Below are 20429 nucleotides of genomic sequence, written 5' to 3' on the forward strand. Positions count from 1 at the left end.
GATGAGGACGAAGCTTCAGCACTCTGCTCCTCCTTAAAAATCTCTGCCTTTGAGCCTGATACTGGGAGACATTATCCAGGTTCTTCTGGGGAAGCCATTGTATTGTGCATTACTCCTACCTATTGTGTCACACAGCTACTCCCTGCCGCTTGGTACAGAATACACCAGTGACACCTGTAACCGCCATCCGACCAAGGAAGTATCTTCTCTAATCCCTAACGCCTAACTTCAGAATCACTGTGGATGAGAAGAGACCTCTAGTGGTCAATCTCAAAGATCACATTAGTGCTACCTTCTACCTTTCTATTCTCTTCAAGGTGTTGGCCTGTCAACTCCAGGGTGTCAATTCCAAGAGGTGGAGAAAGGAAAATACAGCACAGATCAGAAGGAGGTTTGGTTTCGGTATAGCCAGGTTGTGGAGAGTAGGATAGCTTCTATTGCATGGCATGTAGAGAACATAGTGGATCTTTTCCTGTAGACTTGCAGACAAAATCTACCCATTTCCTAGCACGACTGGGCCCAGTGCTGTGCGAGAATGAAGGGCTATAGGGGAAGCAGCAATGAGACCTCAGCCCAAAGTAATAGATATTCTGCATTTTGAAAGCAGAGCACAATACTGTGAAAGAGTGGGTTTTAATATTTTTTTGAAAATCATGACTCTTTTAAGAAGCTATTTAAAAATTCAGAGATTGTCTTCCTAGAAAAATATGAACATGCACATATACATGCATACACACATACACATACACACAAACACACGTTTGCCTACAAATCAGGGATTTCACTGACCCTCTAAAGCCCATCCACAGTGGCTCAGGAAGTCAAGTTAGGAGACTCTGAAGTAAGGTATTTCGAAAAGGCAGTCGTGTGGCAGCCAGATCTTGAATGGATTCTAAACCTTGTATCACTTTGGACAAGTTCCTTTACCTCTCTGAACTTCATTTCCTCACCTATTAAAAAAAAGGAAGGATTAGACAGATGTAGGAGTGCCAGCTAAAAGACAGAACACCCAGTTAAATCCGAATTTCAGAGAAACAACGTGTTTTTTTTTAGTAAAAATGTATCTGAAATATTGGCTTTATTGTGAATTAATGGATAGTTGTTATATGGGATATACTTATACGAAATAAATATTCACTGTTTACCTGAAACTCAAATTTAATGGGGTGTCCTGTATTTTTATTTGCTGAATTTGGCAACCCTAGACAGGAGGCTTTTTAGGTCATGATTTAGGGCCTAAGGTTTTTGGTGATGAAGGAATCCTAATGGAGGATGGGAAGTTAGAGGTTCATTAATCACTGTTTAAGCTGGAAATTGTGAAGTCGCATGACCAATTTTAAGCAGCTTAGTGGACATTGTGTTGGGTTCTGGATAGAAAAGGCACCACTTGATTTTTCAAAAAACCACTGTTGTAGGGGTGTCATGCGGGGTCTCAGCTCCCGCTCCCCACACAAGAACACAGGATATGGTGAGGCCAAAAAGGAACACCCACAGAGCCATAGATAGGGGAGTCATACTACCATATTCTCGCTGGAGGCCGGGTTGGAGACACAGGAAGCAGGAGCCACACTATCCACAATCTGCCGTCCACTTCTCTCTACCAACCCACCTCACTTGCTAGCTGCAATCCGCTGTGCTAACTGCAATCCACTCTTGCTAGCTCAGCCACCATCTTCTTGCTAGCACCAATTTTTCTGCTAGCGTAGCCACGGCAGTTAGATTAGTGGCGAATGGCTCACTGGTTACGGCAGACGGACAACTAGCCACAGCTGATGGCCATCCAATCACAGTTGATGGCCATTTACTACTTGAGCCAGCACCTTTCCACGTGAGGCCGAGAGCCTGGAAACTGCACTCCTGGCTCTGTTCCCACACCACTGTATCATTGCTAGGTTGTGACAGCCAGATTTCTAGCTTTTCTGCCAGTGTAAAACCCTCAATTGCATTTCCAGTAGCCTGGCTAGATGACCTTGCTGGCCTATGACCTCCAGCCATTTGCCAAGCTGCTGCCACTGTCACATCAATTTTGGTGACAGCAGATATGAAGGCCGTGGCTCCAAGGTCTTTGGAGATGGCACTGGTCAGCAGTAGCTACACAGCCTGTCATGCAGAGACTCTGCTCCCACTCCCCGCACAAGAACGCAAGATACGGCGAAGTCAAAAAGGAACACCCACGGAGCCATGGATAGGGGAGTCATACCACTATATTCTTAATGGTGGGTGGGTTGGAGACACAGGAAGCAGGAGTCACATGTTCCACAACCTGCCGTCAGCTTCTCTGCCAATCAACCAACCTCACTTGCTAACTGCAATCTGCCATCCACTTCTCTGCCAACCAAAAAACAACCAACCCGCTAGCATAGCCACGGCAGTTATATTAGTGGCTAATGGCTAACTGGTTACAGCTGATGGCCATCTACTACCCGAGCCAGCACCTTTCCACATGAGGCTGGAAACTTGCTCTCTGGGACTCTGTCCCCACACAGCCCCTCAGGCCTTTCCTGCATTCTGGTTGCTCGTTTCCCTCTCCTGTTCTTCATTCCCATATAACAGGAAGTACTGTGAGGCCTGAGCCCCTGCAGTCTGTCTGCCACAGAGCAGCCCTGTGTGTGTACCATGTGGGGCGTCCGGCGCGGTCTCAGCTCCCACTCCCCACATAAGAATGCAGGATGTGGCTAGGCCAAAATTGACTCTCCTTCAGTCTCCTCCTTCACTCTCCTCCGCTCCCCTCCGTAGCCGCGGCAGTTATATTAGTGGCCAATGGCTCAATGGCTACAGCTGATGGCCAACCAGCCACTGCTGACAGCCATCTACTATCCGAGCCAGCACCCCTCCACATGAGGCCGAGAGCCTGGAAACTGCTCTCTGGAGCTCTGTCCCCACAGTGTGCATTCTCTTCTGGGGCACAGTACCCAACTTGCACCTGTAATTCACCTCTGAGTGGGTATCCTTCCCCTTCCTTTCCTTTCTTTCCTTGTTTCCCTTCCTTCCTTCCTTCCTTCCTTCCTTCCTTCCTTCCTTCCTTCCTTCCTTCCTTCCTTCCTTCCCCTTCCTTGAGTACCCACCATGTACTAGGCACTTCCCCTTAGCTGAGGGGCTTCCACCTTCATCACCCTCATCAATGCTTAGTCCCATGATTCTCAAAATGAGATTCCTGTACATCTGTGTCAGTCACCTGGTAGGTTGTTAAAGATGAGATTCCTGAGTCTCATCAGAACTGATACAGGAAAGGTGCCTGAAGACTTCCCCAGGTGCTTCTTATGCTCAGGAGGCCATGGCTGCCAGTTCTTGGACCCCCTTCTCTGTCCAGAAGTGCATGCATCTGTTGTGGAACAAATTGGTTTCTACTCTCAGGAATTTCCAGATTCGGCGCTGCCTTTCTTCTCTCCCTCTGCACCTGAGTTACTTGTGGAAGATGTGACACGTTAGACTCTGTTAATACTCCAACCAGACAACCTACTGGGGTTTAACGGTTAACTGCTCGGCTTAGCTACTTATGATGAAATGGTTTCCCCTCTCTATCAGGTCTAGGAAAGAGGACTGTTCCAGGGACGACTTACGGGACCTTGGACAAATCTTGTCACTTCTTTGACTCTCCAGAAGGGGCGCCATGGTACCATTTTAAACATCTGACATCCTCCCCAGCACCAAGTACACTCTACCTGGATCCTGACCATCATTGACTTTCCCCCTCTGGAATGTAAGACCCTTAAAGACCAGGAGCTTTGTTTTGCTCTGTGTATCTCCCAGGGGACTCAATCATTGTTGTGGGATTTAGGGGGCACCATTCATTTTGCAGAAATTATAGATGTGTATAAAACAATTGTATACAGATGGCAGTAGACTGACTTGAGAAGCCAAGTCTTTTAGTAATTCATGAAAAAGACAGCATATTGGCTTGGATGGTACTGGTATCCCCAATGCTTAGCATATGGATACTCAATAAAAACTGCTACTTTCCTCTCATATTTTAATTATGAAAATGTCAAATGTACAGAATAGTTGAAAGACTAGTATAATGACTGTGTAACCCTATCTAAGTCAGATTCAGTAAGTGTTAATATTTTGCTATATTTGCTTTGTGTATGTGTAATTTATTTATTTTTGCTGGATCATTTGAAAGTTAGTTGCAATCATCGTGACACTTAACCCACAAATATTCCAGCAGGCATCTCCTAAGAATAAGGACACTCTCCTATGTAACTGCAATGCCATTATCACACATAAAAAAAAAACCATATTTCCTAATATCATTTAATATCTGGTTGTAAAAGGGGATGTTGGTGCCCTGCCCACTTTCCCTTGGTTGGCCTAGAGGTCACCTGTAAAGAGTTCCTAAATACCGTGTTTCCCCGAAAATAAGACCTAGCCAAACCATCAGCTCTGATGCGTCTTTTGGAGCAAAAATTAATATAAGACCCAGTCTTATTTTACTATAAGACCAGTCTTCTATAATAATATAATATAATACCGGGTCTTACATTAATTTTTGTTCCAAAAGACGCATTAGAGCTGATGGTCCAGCTGGGTCTTATTTTCGGGGAAACACAGTAGCAGGTGATTTCCTGAGTGTCTTTGCTAATAATTCATTGCTGGACAGAGACAGTGCACTCTGCCCTCACAGGGCAGGCGGGCTGGAGGTGCTGGGGAGTCAACACTCCAAGAGTGTCCCCGAACCAGTGATGGAGAGAAGTTGGATAAATACCCAAGCTTCCTTCCACCTCCAGAGTTGATTCTGAAGTGTGTTCCACAGAGCTTGTCAAAAGGTCCCCAGTGAAGTTGCCCACAGCAGAAATCTATTCATTATCACACCCTTTGCTGGTTTTCCTCCCTTCCCTCTGTCTCTCCTTTACTGTGCTTCCTGAGATAACCTTTAAATAAACTACTTGCAGCCAAAGCTGTGTCTTAGGGTCAGCTTTGGAGGGACCCAGAACCAAGACATCAATTGTTGAATTCATTTAAAAATGATAATAGTAAAACACCCTGCTGTTAGAACCCTAGAGAAGCAAACTCAAAACCTGCTAAAGTGGTGCTTGCCACCCAGCTGACAGGAACTGCTCTCAGTTATGATTCTTACTGGAACAATGCTATAGTGAGGCCGTGTTTATTTATTATGCCCTTCCCAGCCTATGTTAAAAATAACAATAGCTACTGCTTATTAAAAGCTTGCTGTGTGGCTGCTTCACATACTTTATCTCATTTAATTCTCACAATGACTTTGTAGGGAGGGCACTATTATTTTCCCTATTGTATTGACAAAGAACCTGAGGCTCACAGAGGTGAAATAACTTTCCTAGCTCACAGCTAGGAAGAGACAGATCCCTGGCGTGCTTAACCAATGTGCTCAAATGTGCAGATAACCGTAAATACTATTTCATTCTAGTCTAGTATAAATGGGAACAATAGTACTTGCCAGATAAAATTCACATTGTAACAACACCATCAACATATGTATGTTTTAACCAATAAAAAAAATAGTTCTCCTCAAGTGCTAATTCTTAAAAGTGCAATGGAAGGATTCCCCAATCAGGCGAGAATCTCCGAGGAATAAAACCGTCCCTGCCATGGCTGGCTCAGTACAACTTACACAGGGGGTTTGGGTCACTAGCGGTGAGTCAGATTTTTCTAGCACTATTTTAATTGTGCGGAATCTCTCCTAACGTTTTGGCTGCTGTGAAAACCAAACCTGTCCTCAGACTTGCCCCCATCACAATTCTCAGGCTGTCAGATTATCAAAGCACAGTCATCTCATTTGAGCATGACAATGTTCAGTGAGATGAGCTACCAATTTTTGCGTAAGGTCAGGCTGTCTTGGAACAATTACATTCCTGTTAGTAATATCTGGCCCCACCTAGTAACTTGGGTACACATAAACACTTAGAACTTAAGAAGATGTCTTCCCTAATTACTGTCTTCTCTAAGAATCCATAACCAGAAACAGACTTTGAACCCAATTTAATTATTTACTTGACCTTACTGTCATAAAGTATTCTAATTCAAGTATTATAAAGATGGTAACAGGGAAAAGATTCTGGGTTCTCAGACGGAGGAGCAATTGGCCAAGGAAGTCAGCTTTTCAGAGCTCAGCCGGTAAGTGGTAAGACCTGTGTAGAAAGTAGAGCATCAAGAAAACTAAAAACAAGTCAAGGGAGGGAAATTCATTTTGAAAAGTTGCAGTTTTGGTGGGTGGAAGCAAAGGGGAGACATCAATATTCCTTCTTAATAGGGTAGCATGAGGTCTGCCAAGAAGCCCATACTTTCAGTTTTTAGTGGACAATGCTTGAGAAAACTCTATTAATGACCAAATTCTGAAATTATCACTGTTACGATGCTGTGACAGAAAGCTCTTTGGCAAAATTTTTAAATTAAAAAACAATCAATATTAGTACTCATTGCATCTGATTGAAAGATTGATGCAAGTTTGCCAGCCAGAAAGGGTGAGACTGGCAGGCACGAAACTGGCTCCTGTCAGGACAGGCCTGGGATGGGAAGAGGCAGAGCTGGCTTGAAGAAGTCATCGGTCTATCTCAGCTCTTGAAGGTTAATATAAAACTCCAAGTTGCGAAGGTCTAAGGAGTGGCCAGGGACTGAAAGGATTAACAGCCACTTCTTAAAGGAAGAGACTATTAATCTAGGCAGTAGGGTGGTAAAGACGATGGCCTTAAAGAGTCCTAGACTCAAATTAGCCCTGACATTTACTGTCTTTGGGATCTTGGGCAAATTATATAATCTCTCTAAACCTTTAGAAATTACCTCATGAGGTTGTTAGGGGTTTAAATGATATTTAAATACTATACGCAGAGTGTGTAACACAGTGTCTGTTACATAGAGAGCATTCCACGTGTGTTTCTACTATATTCGTAGTAGTACTCTTGAAAGGAAGTAATAAATACTTGCTTTTCCTAGATAGAAATGCAAAATATTTTAGGAAGAAGGATGGCAGCAGCAAAGCACAGAAGAAGGGAGTAAAGGGGCCTTTGTTACTTATTATTTGTAGTCCAGAGTAGGTCAAGGGGAAGGAGTACTGCGAGCCAGACAGTAGTGGAAAGATGGGGAAAAGCGGAGATTAACATGGTTTAAGACTAGAGGCTATGTTGCGACTGTTTCCTAGGGTACAAATCATTTGAATCTATGAGATTTGGAATAGTCTCAAAAACTCTCTATTACCAGAGAGCAACTTGACAAAAATGACCCAAGAGATTTATTTTGTTCAGTAGAGACCATCTGAGAATGAAGCAAGTTTCATTTCTCTTTCTGTTACCGTGTTTTCCCAAAAATAAGACCTAGTCATACTATCAGCTTTAATGTGTCTTTTGGAGCAAAAATTAATATAAGACCTGGTATTATATTATATTGTATTATATTATATTATATTATATTATATTATATTATATTATATAAGACCCAGTCTTATATTATATTAAAATAAGACCAAGTCTTATATTAATTTTTGCTCCAAAATATGCATTAGAGCTGATGGTCTGGCTAAGTCTTATTTTCAGGGAAACACGGTAAAATGACATTCTCAATTTTTTCTGGGGAAGGCTGGCTTTATCTTCCCTAGGACTGCCCTATAGCTGCCCTATATTTTATAGCTTATGTCCTCGTGGATTTCTTTTTGTTATCTTAAGGAAAAATCCTTAATACTAAAAGTACTTTGAATTTAAGTAGTCAGAACAGGCTTGTTTAAAAACTAGAAATAGTACCGTTATAACTGGGATGACTGATCTGGAACCTCATTTTAAGTGCATAACAGACAAAGGGAAGTTCATAAACTCAGTGTAGACCAAAGAACAGAAACAACTGCACTTTTGCCCCCCGCAGATCCAACTTGAATTCGTTAAAGATGGCATGGAAGAGTGGTGGCCTAATGCAAACATGCAGATTTCTCCTCTTACTGATTTTATTTCTGCCACGTGAGATGACCAGTAAGTTCACATTCTTTTTGTCCTCTTTTCTATGTTGGAATTGTATTGTGATTTTTTTTAAATTTTACTAAATTAAATTTAATTTTATTAAATTGGGGTGACATTAATTAATACAGTGTACAATTCTATAATACATCATCCATATATTGTATTGTGTTTACTACTGAGGCAAATCTCCTTTCCTCACCATATATGTGACACTCCTTTACCCTTTTCTACCTCCCCTCCATCTCCTTTCTCTCTGGTAACCACCATACTATTGTCTTTGGCCTCTTTCTAAATAAAGAAAAATTTCAGATTAAAAAATGATCAGTGGGCATTGGGAAAATCCAAAATCCAAATTGGAATGTCTACAGAGTTGGTACAGCTTGGAATACAGGAGTCAGATAATATACTAAAAAATTAAACAAAAAAATATTTTTATGGTTCTGATATTGTAAGCAGGGTAAAGTATTCTATTCTCTCCAAAGCCACAGTCAAAATTTTCCTACATTTTAATGCATTTTATTACTAATCATATCCAAATAATCTTCTGCTGTTTATCTGAACATACCACTAACATGAAAATCTTTCCTGCATTTGCTCCTCACCCCAATCTGAAAGTAATAGCTCCTCCACCATGATTTTAAAAGTAATATGTAGTCATTGTAAATTAAATTAGAAAATATAAAAAAGAATAAAGAAGAGTAAAAATCCCTCCGAATGCCATCATCCAAAGATAACCACTCAACGTTTTGGTGTATATTCTTCCAGATTAAAAAAATACTAGGCAGCCATCTCATTATTTTCTCCAGATTATACTTTATAAAGTAAAAGTTAATGTGTTTATAGAATATATTAACGATGTTATGTAGGGGCAATTTGTGACAGCTAAAGTCATTTTTAGTTTTTGTTACTTGCTTTTGAACTTGGAAAGTAAAAACTGAAATTCAGGTTTGTTACTATACAATGAATATGTGTATTTCTAAAAATCAGAGATGAAAACAAGCTAGTATATATCCTGATTACCCACCCCACAATAATTTGTCTATCTCACAAACCACAGCTGTTTAAACAGCTTTTTATTTTACTGCAAAAACAATATTAAGACATCAGAATGGCAAGACCAAATCCGATTATCTAATCAGAATTGTTTGCCCATATGCATATTCAATTTTGATTTTTTTATAGTAATATTAGAAATGTAACTTACATTCTGCCTATTTATCTAATGTCTTAAATATTAGATAATATTAGATAATAATGTCTTATGTCTTATGTCTTAAATATTTTTCCATTTTGCTATATTCCTTTTTTCTTTGTATTTCCCCACTCCCACCCCTTTACTTTGCTACTTCCAACCCCTTGACGTAAACAAATTAAGTCTGGTAAGTATTTCTGCACTTTTTTCTCTATTTTTATCAATATGATTCCACATAGATAGAATTTTTCTGAACACTTTTCCTGATAAGTGTATGTGTGTGTGTGTGAGTGTGTGTGTAAATGGGATAATTCTGTACATACTATTTTCTAAGCCCACAGTTCTCCAATTTCACTGCACGTTAGAATTGCCTCAGGGCTTTTAAAAAACACAATGCTTAGGTTGCAGTCATATCAATTAATAAGAATGGTTGGGGGTGGGAGCAAGGCATCAGTAAGTTTTTTAAGATCCCCAGATGATCCCAATGTGCAGCAAAATTTGGTAACTGTCATTTTAACCTTTTCCTTTTTTTTAGTCAACAATATATTATGGATCTTTTTCCTTATAAAAGTATAGAGGTCAATATGACTTTTTAATTGTTGCAGAGTATTTCATTATCCTCATGTAACATAAATCTATTTAACCAATCCCTTGTTGATGGCCATTTATATTGTTCACTCTATCTTAATAATGTCTTCCTGTACTCCCAGGTTCTGTTTTAACTGTGAATGGTAAAACTGAGAACTATATTCTAAACACTCATCTTGGCTTTCAAGAATCTCTGGAATGTGCTGTTCAAAACCACACCAGAGAGGAAGAACTTCTCTGGTACCGAGAAGAGGGAACTGTGGATTTGAAATCTGGAAATAAAATAAATTCCAGCTCCGTCTGTGTCTCTTCCATCAGTGAAAATGACAATGGAGTCACTTTTACCTGCAAGTTGCAAAGTGATCAGTTGGTGTCTGTCTCAGTGGTGCTGAATGTCACTTGTGAGTAAACGGGGGAGAACTTCTGGTTAGTCTGTGTTGTCTGTACTACATTAAGGGGTAGTTGAAATCTGAGTCTAAAAAGTGTATGCATTTTAACATTTGCCTGATACTGCCAAATTGCCCTATTTATGCTCCCACAACAAAGCATGAGGGTGCCTGTTTCCCCACACCCTCCTAAGCACTGAGTTTGAAATCTGCCAGCCTGATATGAAATTTTATTTTCATATTCCATATTGAGAACGAGGGTCTTCACCTTTTCATAAATGTATTGGCCGTTCATGTTTGAAATCCAAAAAGATGAAACTCTTTGATGGCTGGGTTCTAGAAATTGGTAACCCCCTGGTGGAATTCTATGGGGTTAGGGATCCTTCAAAGGATATTATATAGGTGATCATGGTTTGGGTGGAAAGCTGGTTCTACATGAGGGTGGTGTGAATGGTGTGATGAGGGGCGATGTGGGATAGGGTGATGACGTGGTATGATTTAGTAGAAAGAGCTCTGGACTCGAGCTCAGCAAACTTTTCTGTGAAAAATTAATACCATTGGTCCTGGGAGAAAAGCGTAGAGAAAATGCCGAGGAATCTAGCTCTGGAAAATACTGGCATCCTGCAGCTTGAGTTTCTAGAGTGAATCATTTGCTTGTTCCGAGCAAAGGAGTTTTGTTTTTCATTGTCTATGAATTAATAAAATGTGATTTTTAGCAAGCTTCTTCCTGCCTACTTTGATAGAATCCAAGACTATCAAGGGAACCATTGAAGTCTTGTAATCCTTTAAAAATGACAGATGAGGAAACTGAGGTTCATACTAAGGGCCCGAATTATCACAGCTGCAGCTAGTAGGAACAGAACACAAATCCCCAGGTTCCTTACCTTCCTAAGGGAGGCAGGACAGAAATGCCAATAAGATGATTTGGTGACTTTAAAAAATGATTTTCAGTTTTCTAGCCTGAATTAACATTTAACATCATCTTTCATTTAAAAAAAAGTGTTGACAATAAAATAAAATAAAATAATCTTTATAACCACCTTCTAAATATTGTTGCTAAGCACACAAACAAAACCCAAACAGGTTAGTGATTCATAGTGACAATAACTGACATAAACTCATGAATCGATCAATCAAAATGAGCTCATAAAAATTGACAAGAATAGCATGTTAAATCCTGAGAAATTATTATTGTTAGAAGTAGCAGTTAATAACACACTCTTTGGGGGAGTGTGTGCAGAAACAGTTTCTTTCGTATGTTGTTGCTGAAAGTATAAATTGAAATCACCTCTTTTGCAATACCTATCAAAATTTAAAGTGCGCCTACTCTATGACCCAGCATTCCTACTTCTATATGTTAACATGTGGAGAAACACATGCCCATGTGATGTGCTTAAAGAGACTTATACAAGGAATGTTTATCGAAGCATTGTTTAACATTTCAAAAATGAAAACACCTAATGCCCATCAAAATGATTAAAGAGTCATGTATTATACATATTACATATAATTATATAGAGAATTATCATATGACTACAGCACTGTAAAAGCAATGAGCCATATCTCTGTGATTCAATATAGATATCCAAGTAATATCCAAAAACATCCAAGTAATTGAGAGACTGAAGTCTTTTATGTAAACCCTTCTCACACTCCTAAAACAATACGATATATTTCCTGTAGGTACATTATATGTGTAAAAAACTATTTAGAAATAAAAGATCTGCAAGGATTTACATCAAACTCATAGCAGTGAGTATTTCTGGGGAGCCAGGAAATGATGAGGGTGGAGTCAAGAAGGACCTCAACTGTATCTGAAACGTACTGATTTTTAAAAAATGGAATACACATGTATAGTTGATAAGCATAAAAATAGTTAAATAAAAATAAATAACTAATAGGACCTGTGGAATTGGTGGTACTGGTATACTTGGTAATTATATTCTCCATTCTAGCAGCTTCCTACATATCTGGATACCACATAAAATCCTCAGATTTAGATGCGAAATTCAAGCTCCTTCCAAAGAGCAACAAAATGTCATTCTGAGAGAGTTATTAATAGCACATCCTACTCAGGGTCTAATTATTCAGTGAGCAGATTATACAAGCTCCTGTCTTCTTCCTTCTCTACCTTTAATCTCTCTCCTATTGCCCACTTTTCAAGCATTTTATTACTCTTCTACACCTTGGCCAGAAAATGCAAATAGAGGAGAAGAGAGAGTCAGCTCAGCCATTTCTCCCCATAGATGTTGGAAAGCCTTCGTGGGGACGAGGGTTGGAATTATCTGTGAAGATAAATGTGTTCAACTATCTATGGGTCCACGACTGCCCTTACCATGGAGGGAGTAAGGAATCGCTCACACTGAGGGATGAGAGGGACTCAGAAAGTCACACTCATCTTCCATAGATGCCAGAGTTGCCTCAATTGGAACACCTAGAAGGAGGACATTATTTCTAGAGAATAATTGAGGAAATGCAATATGCATTGGTAAATATGTGTGTGAGGCAAATGTGCTTAGATAAAATGGAAAAACAGAGAGTGTGACGAGCTCTTAAAACCACCACCACCATCACCACCACCACCATCACCACCACCACCACCACCACCACCACCATGATAATAATAGTACTAACTAGCACTGTTGTAAATTCGTTACAGGCATTGTCTCATTTAATGTTCACAGCAACTCATGGGGTGGCTATTATCCCACTTTTTAGATAAGGAAACTAAGCAGTTACTTAGCAGTTAATTTCTCAAGGTCACAGTAAGGGCTATATATAGATGGAATTAGGGCTAACTGCAATGCCTGCTGTCTTAATATCATACTGTTTTCTCCATCCCTAGCCCAGATTGGTTTATTATATTAACTGTCAGAGTAGATACAAGGCTTATACTCTTGGGTGGTGGTACAAATTGTCTACTGGGCACAGATTCATTTTTATCTAGATTTGTTTCATGGTTTGTCTTCTCCACCACATTAAAAGTCCTATGAGGTTTGGGGCGGCTGGTTAGCTCAGTTGGTTACAGCGTGGTGCTAATAACACCAAGGTTGCTGGTTTGATCCCCGCGTGGGCCACTGTGACCTGCGCGCTCCTTAAAAAAAAAAAAAAGGAAAAAAGAAACAGAAAGAAAAAAGGAAAAAGCTCTATGAGGTTTGGAACTGGATGTATGTTATTTAGCATTGTATCCTCAATTCCTAGCCCAGTGCTTGGCATACAGTAGGTACTCAATAAATTTTTGTCAAATGAATGAATGACTGACTACATGAGATAGACTGAAGGAAGACCCCGAACACTGATGGTAAACGACTGCTTATCTGCTAATGAAACCTAAATTCTTGAGTCTTGCAGTTCCTCCTCTCCTAAGTGGAGATGACTTCCAAACGGCTGAGGAAGGCAGTGATGTGAAGTTGGTTTGCAATGTGAAATCCAACCCCCAGGCTCAAATGATGTGGTACAAAAACAACAGCATCCTGAATTTAGAGAAAAATCGTCACCAAGTCCAACAGACAAGTGAGTCTCTTCAGCTGTCAATCACGAAAGTCAAGAAATCTGACAATGGAACCTACCGCTGTTTTGCAAACTCACCTCTGAACACAGTGACCAAGGACTTTCACCTCTTTGTCACAGGTAACTCTCTTTTTAAATAGTATCCAGCACAGTGCAAAACTCAGAATAGATGCTCAGTAAATATTTTTCATGACAACAAATGATGATGACAGTTATGATTAGCAGCGAGGATGGTCTTTGGAGAATTGTCCCCCTTAGTTTTCCACTAAGAATTTTAGTCCTTCCTTTTATGGGAATTATGCCCATTCTATATAGGTAAGACACTGCTTTTTGAGCAAAGGTCCTTTTCTAGAACCACATAGGAGAAGACGATTCTGGTTGGCTTTTAGGGAGTATTTCCATGAATTCTCTTGGGCAACAAGGTTTGTAAGAACTGGACTTTTGAGTTCACAGCCTAACAACAGACAGAGGGCAGAAACACGTAAAGAAAAAAGATACTGACTAGATAGGAAAATGGATCTCTAAAATCACTCCTAACTCTAAAATTGTAACCTGTAGGCCATTCAGAAGAGGGAGTGGGGGGAAATGGAAGGTAAAAGCCCTTTATCTTGGCTTCATGCTATAGCTACTCAGGTTTATCATCCCCACAATACAAGGAACAAATGAAGCTCTAAGTATTTGTCCCTCCCCATATTTCATGTTCATGCAAAAAGAGAAAGGCGAGATACCTGGTGTAGCAGATGCAGACAATGCTCGCACACACATCTCCTGGTCTGGGGCCATGAAGGTAGGAACAGCCAAACAAGCTGAGGCTCCTGTATGTTTATTAGAACATCATTCACTTTGTCATTTGTCTCCCTGTGCCCACTTGTTGCCTTTCTTGCCAGTTCCCAGGAGGCTAACTGAACCCCTGCCAGAAGTGTTAGACTGATGTGGCCATAGGGCTTCTTATTTCCTCCCCCTCGTGGGGTCCGGGCACCCCACAGAGTGGCTGGTAGGGAGCGAGGGAAGAGCTGCTGCTGGTGGAATGCCCATTCTTGTGGTTGCTGGTGTGTTCAGTAATTTGTCCTGCAGAACAGTGACGGTATGCCCAGGGGCTATCTGCTTTAGAAACCACACACATAAATAACCTAAGTACTCACGGGGTCAGAAGTAGTGGAAGGGGCACCATATTGAAATCTGTGGCTTCCCCCAGGACCACAGAAGCGTAATTGGTGGGGGGCCTCGGGCCATGCCGGTCTAACTCATTATAAAGACCACATGCAGAGACGGGGAATTGCAACATCCCTCTTAGTTCAGACGGAATCATAATTGCTCTATGTCACATAAAAAAAAAGTATACAGCTTGTGTGGCAAGCAGGATGCCAGCTTGACAAATTGGCTTTCAGGTGGGCAGAATCCTGTTTGGGGTGGAGCTCTTCCAAACCAACTTGTTTTTCTTATTTCATCCTGCTTTATTACTTCCCTGGTGGTTGGCAGCCTGAGCGGCATAAGCATGGGGCTGCTGATGGTCAGGCTGAATGCCACGTTTGCCTCTCTCACCTTCACAGCTCAGTGGGGAAGTTTCTAAATGAGGCCATGCAAAGCTGGGAATGACATCAAGGGTCTTTTCTTGAGCATAAGATTTTTAGCCCATGTGCTGGGATTATTGTACCATAAGGAACATGGGGGGAAAATACCAGGTCTAGTTACAAACAAGAGAGTAAAACAGGGCAAGGGGAGAGATGCAGTTACACTTGCCAGGTTTCAACAGAAACTTGGAATCCAAAGTGAGCCAATGGGTCAGGCAATTTATTTCAGCTTGTTTATGGAGTGAAAGCTGTCCCACGTGGCTTCATTTTATTGAGCTCGGTAAGATGATTCCACTTTGTGACTGAATTCTGATCTCTTGTCCTAATTATCCCACAGTTGCTCCCCCTTCATTTTCACATCTTTCATTCGTCCTGCAAATAGAGAGGGTCCCCTGTAAGGTGAAGCCCTTTGGCATTTCCCAGGGTTGGCAATTACGGGCCAGGGCTTATGATAAGGCCCAGGCCCACGGAGCAGTTTCTCTAGAAGGTTAATGCAGCCCACACCCTTATGAGAATAATTTTTAGCAACAACCAAAAGGGAGCAAGAGTAAAGGATGCTTGATCCATTTATTATGCTCCCCAAAATGATCCTAAGAAGGAACTGGACAAAAGTGGAGAAGGGAACAATTAGAAGGTAGTTGGTTAATGCATCATACAACTACGGACGGATAAAACCTATATCAGAATCTTGAGTCATACAGGCATTGGGTTTTAAAATTAGATATATCTAAATTCTCCTCTTTCCCCTCCTCTCCGCCTTTCACCCCTCATATACTCTCTGTGTCCTTTATAATATTTACCTCAATTGATAGTTTTTGTTTGTTCAGTATCTGGCTTCCCCACTAGAATATGAGCTCCACGAAGGCAGGAGCCTTCCATGTCTGCTCTTTTTTTTTTTGCCAGGGCAAGCATTGCACCCAACACACAGTTACACACATCCAGTAAATATTTGTTGACTACATATTTTCCTCCACAAACTCAATTGTACAATAAAGAGTACACTCTTGATTTTCTATACATTCCTAAAATTTTATCCGAACCATAATTGGAGGCCCTTACCCTTCTAGGGTGGCATCAGAACCAAGGGGCTTAGACAGGGTCGTTTAAGTACCTTTTTGACCTTACGCACACTTCACTTTTGAAAATTTCATCCCATATCCTATCAAACATAGTAAAATGAAGCACATTAAATACACTTTTCTGCTGTAAAAATTTTGAAAGGATTTTTATAATGTACATACCTTGTTATAAATTGTTCATGTGATTCTTAAGGTTTAAACATTATTATTTAACAGTGAGTTATAGTGGACACACAGTTATATTTATAGATGTTTAAACATTTATTAATATTGATTAATGTTGTCACTTTTTCTTGTTTCGGAGCCAATACTATTTTTTCAGGTCTCAATTATTTTCAAAGGCTCTTGGAAAGCTTGCGATCACGGGCACCTGTGCCCGTCATGCCTGATGAACAAAATAGCTCTGAGCCTACCTAATGTAAGAAAACAAGGAAACTTGCATTTCCGGGCTGTCATGGTTGCTGCTAATCTCTTCCTAGTCCAAGTTAGAAGTAAAGTCTCTGTTCTTCCCTGTCATTTAGAGAGGTATAAAAATCTATACAAGGGTTGGCAAGGCTGGTGCTTAAAGTACTTCTTCCCTAGGGGCACTGTGCAGCCACCTTATATAATGTCTTGTCACCTGCTTGGAGCAGATCACAGTACAGCTACAAGGGCCCCCACTGCTCCTGGGGCCCAGAGACATCTCTCCCGTCAGTCCAGCAGACTCTTCACCTTTCCACTTTTTTCTCTTAAAGCTTTCCTCCCTCTCTTTCCCCCTCTGGGACACCTCCCACTATCTTTCGGGCTTTTCAAAAAGCAGGAAAAACCATTGACTTCATCTTACTTCTGCTTTCCACATGGCATAAAATGGTCTGACGACCTGCTTTGGGGCAGTTACTCATACGACCGTAAATGATCCTTCCACAGAGGAATGGATTTGAAACCTGTCTCTGCCAGTTACCAGTTCTGTGACTTTGGACAAGTAAACTAACCTCTCCAAGTCCCTGGCTTATCACCTGTAAAATCAGGGCTAATAATACTTATGTAAAGTTGCAAAGCACTGTGGCTGGGACATATGAAACGTACATAAATTAGAAGCATATAAATGTTAGTTCTTGTTTTATGTGTTTGCATTTTCAACAGATAGAGCTGCGGCTGTACCCATAGAACCCATTATTGCTGCCAGTGTTGTGGTCTTTCTGACACTGTGTTTTGGACTGATTGCTAGAAGAAAAAGAATCATGAAGGTATCTAAGTATTCTAAGCCATTTAGGTAAAAAGTCATCTAAATAAAGGCAGAGAACTAACTCTGTAAGTGACTAGCATTAGGAGCCATAATTGGACAATCTGGTCTCTCTACCATAAGATCTAAAATGGAAGTTGCTCGAGGGAATGAAAGTTGCACATACATTATGAGTACAGATTTACAAAGAACAGAAGTACATATGGACAAGACCAGAATGAAAATTGCTGTGGTGTTAGGGGTAGAGGGTATTGGGGCTGATTTTTATTCCTTTTAAATTTCCCTTATTGTTGCTCTGAGTACCTTTGGTGCAATAAATAAATATAGGAGCATCTGCCCTGGATTCCGAGGTCAGCATGAAAAGGATGGCACTTGCTGCTCACCTCTTGGGTACAGCCATATGCCCTGGCTGTGGTGGGCTGGAGTTAGAATTGCTGAATAGTTAACCCTGTTGGTTAGCATGACGCAGGTCAGAGTATGTGCATGCAGAGGTTAATGCCAGGTATTTGACTCCACCAGTTAATCCAGTGCCAAAGGGAAGCAAATCGGGCAGAAAGTCTCTAAGGAAAGGCCAGTGTGGCTGAGGCTGAGTTCACTCTCCAACAAAAGGCATTCTCCTTGAAACATATGGTAACTGGGTATGATTCAGAGCAACAGTGTCTCCCCAGAAGAAATCCACCCACCCCCTGTTCCAAATCAAAGAAAATTTTTTCCTACAAAATAAAGAAATACTCAACAACCTCAGAATCCTGGAAGCATTTTGGCTTAAGAATTACACATTCTCTATGTTCAATAAAAATGATTAATCTGGCCAAAGAAATAAGGCTTAGACTAGTGAAGAGGTGGCTGTCTTTCCAGCCACCTCTGTGTGAGTGTGTCTTTTTCTAGGTAGGAGATTGACAGACATTTGGGTTTCCTGTCCCTTGAGACACCCTGATGCATTCAAAGTGTTTATCCATGGGCTTCAGAAAAGCAGGCAAACTCATTACCCTTGTTCCGTTTGCCTTTAGCTCTGCATAAAGGGTGAAGATCCTCAAAGAGAAACGGCTCTGTAAGTACTCTGGGCTGGGGCCAATGATCTTCCATAAGCAGACAGGTAGCAGTGGTGTGCAATATAAAGTCCATCCCAGGCAAATTCCTCCTGAGATGGGAGGTGCCGGAAGGTGAAGGGGTTCAGAGGAGGATGGAGGGTGGAGGAGAATCTGCCTTCACATTAGAGGAAGATAGGTGAGGCAGGTTGGAAGTTTGCCTAGAATTGAGAATACCTTTGCTCGTAAGCCTATTCTCTCTTGAAGCAATTTTGGGCTAATGCTTGTGCAACTGCATTTTATTGCCCTACAATGTAAATGGGAGAAGCCATTATTGCACTCTCCTTCACAACAAGGTCAGAAACCACATTCCTTATCCTAAAGCCTGCCTTCTCTTTGGAGCTTCCTTTAGTCTGTTGGCTCCAGCATACGTGAAGTGGGTGGTGGGTAAAAAGAACTAAAGCATTCTTTCCAAGAGTATCAATTTGATTTTGATTTTTTTTTCTTACTGCTATGATCGCTATAATTAATTTGTTGGTTCATTTCAGATGAGAAAGCTGAGATGCCACCTAATACAGACAGAATTATGCATCAGAACCCTCTTCATTTGTGTAGTCCCATCTGTATTTATTGCTATTATTAAATTCACTCCTGTTAAATTGTCAGAGGTTATGAAGAAGTGTTTCATTAAGTACTTGACAATAGTTGTTAGGGCTAATTTGATATACTTGTGGAACGTTTTTATGGAGAAAGCTGTTAAGAATGAAAAGTAAGATTTTGTTAAGTGTTCTTCTTGAAGGGTATGTTAATTGAGATTTGTTCTGAAAAGGTAAGTGACCACTTACCATTTAGAATGTATTTTTCTAGGTAGGAGATGAACAGATATTTGGGTTTCACAAATCAGTGCAACACACACACACACAAATGGAGGTGGGGGGAGGGCAACAAAGAGTGAGACATTTTTTAAGTTGCTAAGGAAGCCCGTAAAAAATATCAATTATCGTCAACTTTCAGTGTTGTTTTATAAAAGAAATGTTCTAGGACTAAAAAAGGAAAGATATAATCTCAGAATATAAAATACTTCTTTAAATGGAAGAAATTTAGTATTATGAAAAACTCAGCATATGTCCTTATTTTTCTCATCTCATCGTGGTTGACAAGTCACAAAGTTTGTAAGTTTTATGTAGTGATGATGATGAATGAGAACAGCAGGGGACAGGGGCTGGCTGTCACGCTTGTTTACAAGCATCCTTTGCCTCTTTTTGTATAGTCAGCTGCTTAGATCTAGCTGTATCAATTATGAGTCAGCCTGTGCTTTTCTTATGTCTGTACCGCCATTTTAAATTGCAGCTTTTTAATAATTTATCGCTGACTTTCTCTGCTTCCATTCTGTCTTGATTTTTTTCCCCCATAAGAGTCTCCACTGTGCTTTCCCACACAACTGGGGCAGATTAGGGGGCAAAGGGGATCTGGCCAGAACCACCTTTGAGTTTCTGCTGTGCTCTCCCCCTCTATCTTAGAAAAAAAATTTTGTCGAATATTGCAGTAGCTAAATGTTCCACAGTGAGAGAGAGAGAAAGAGAGAGAGAGAGAGATCTGCTGTCAGACAGGTGGTAAAAGCCCCTTATTGACATAGAAGCAAAAAGAAGAAACGAGCGAAATATATAAAATCTCAGTGGATGTGTTTCTAAGAGGAACAGACACATCTTCCTGTTAGGTTTCTTTTTGCTTCCTTTGAAACTTCAGCATGGAATGGGGGGGGGGAAGGAGTGGAGGGGGGAGAGAGAGAGAGACTAATAAAGACTAGTTTACAGATTTCTTTGTCTTCTTGGAGGCCCCAGCACGTTTTTGTGGGGAAACATTCAGATCCTGTCTCTCATTCAGGATTTCTCAAAGTAGCATTTGGAAGCCCTGAGGAAGTGCTGTAAGGACAAGGT

The 20429-nt window shown here is 40.7% G+C and overlaps 1 protein-coding gene and 1 long non-coding RNA gene across 2 annotated transcripts in view; one reads left to right on the plus strand and one right to left on the minus strand.

Moving 5' to 3' along the window:
- Positions 1-20429, minus strand: part of LOC308488268 — a 42203-nt gene that overhangs the window by 2626 nt on the left and 19148 nt on the right. The window contains exon 2 of the long non-coding RNA XR_013991882.1: positions 790-950. This is a non-coding gene — a long non-coding RNA (uncharacterized lncRNA). The remainder of the gene's footprint in view (positions 1-789; positions 951-20429) is intronic.
- Positions 5989-19600, plus strand: TMIGD1 (transmembrane and immunoglobulin domain containing 1). Its single transcript, XM_081027836.1, has 7 exons — positions 5989-6090; positions 7825-7928; positions 9819-10097; positions 13434-13712; positions 17365-17468; positions 18475-18515; positions 19041-19600. Exons 2-7 carry the CDS (start codon positions 7847-7849, stop codon positions 19042-19044), a joined length of 789 nt encoding a protein of 262 aa, XP_080883962.1. The 5' UTR covers positions 5989-6090; positions 7825-7846; the 3' UTR covers positions 19045-19600.

Source organism: Rhinolophus hipposideros, assembly GCF_964194185.1.
Source record: "Rhinolophus hipposideros genome assembly, chromosome: 20".
NCBI classification, from domain to species: domain Eukaryota; kingdom Metazoa; phylum Chordata; class Mammalia; order Chiroptera; family Rhinolophidae; genus Rhinolophus; species Rhinolophus hipposideros.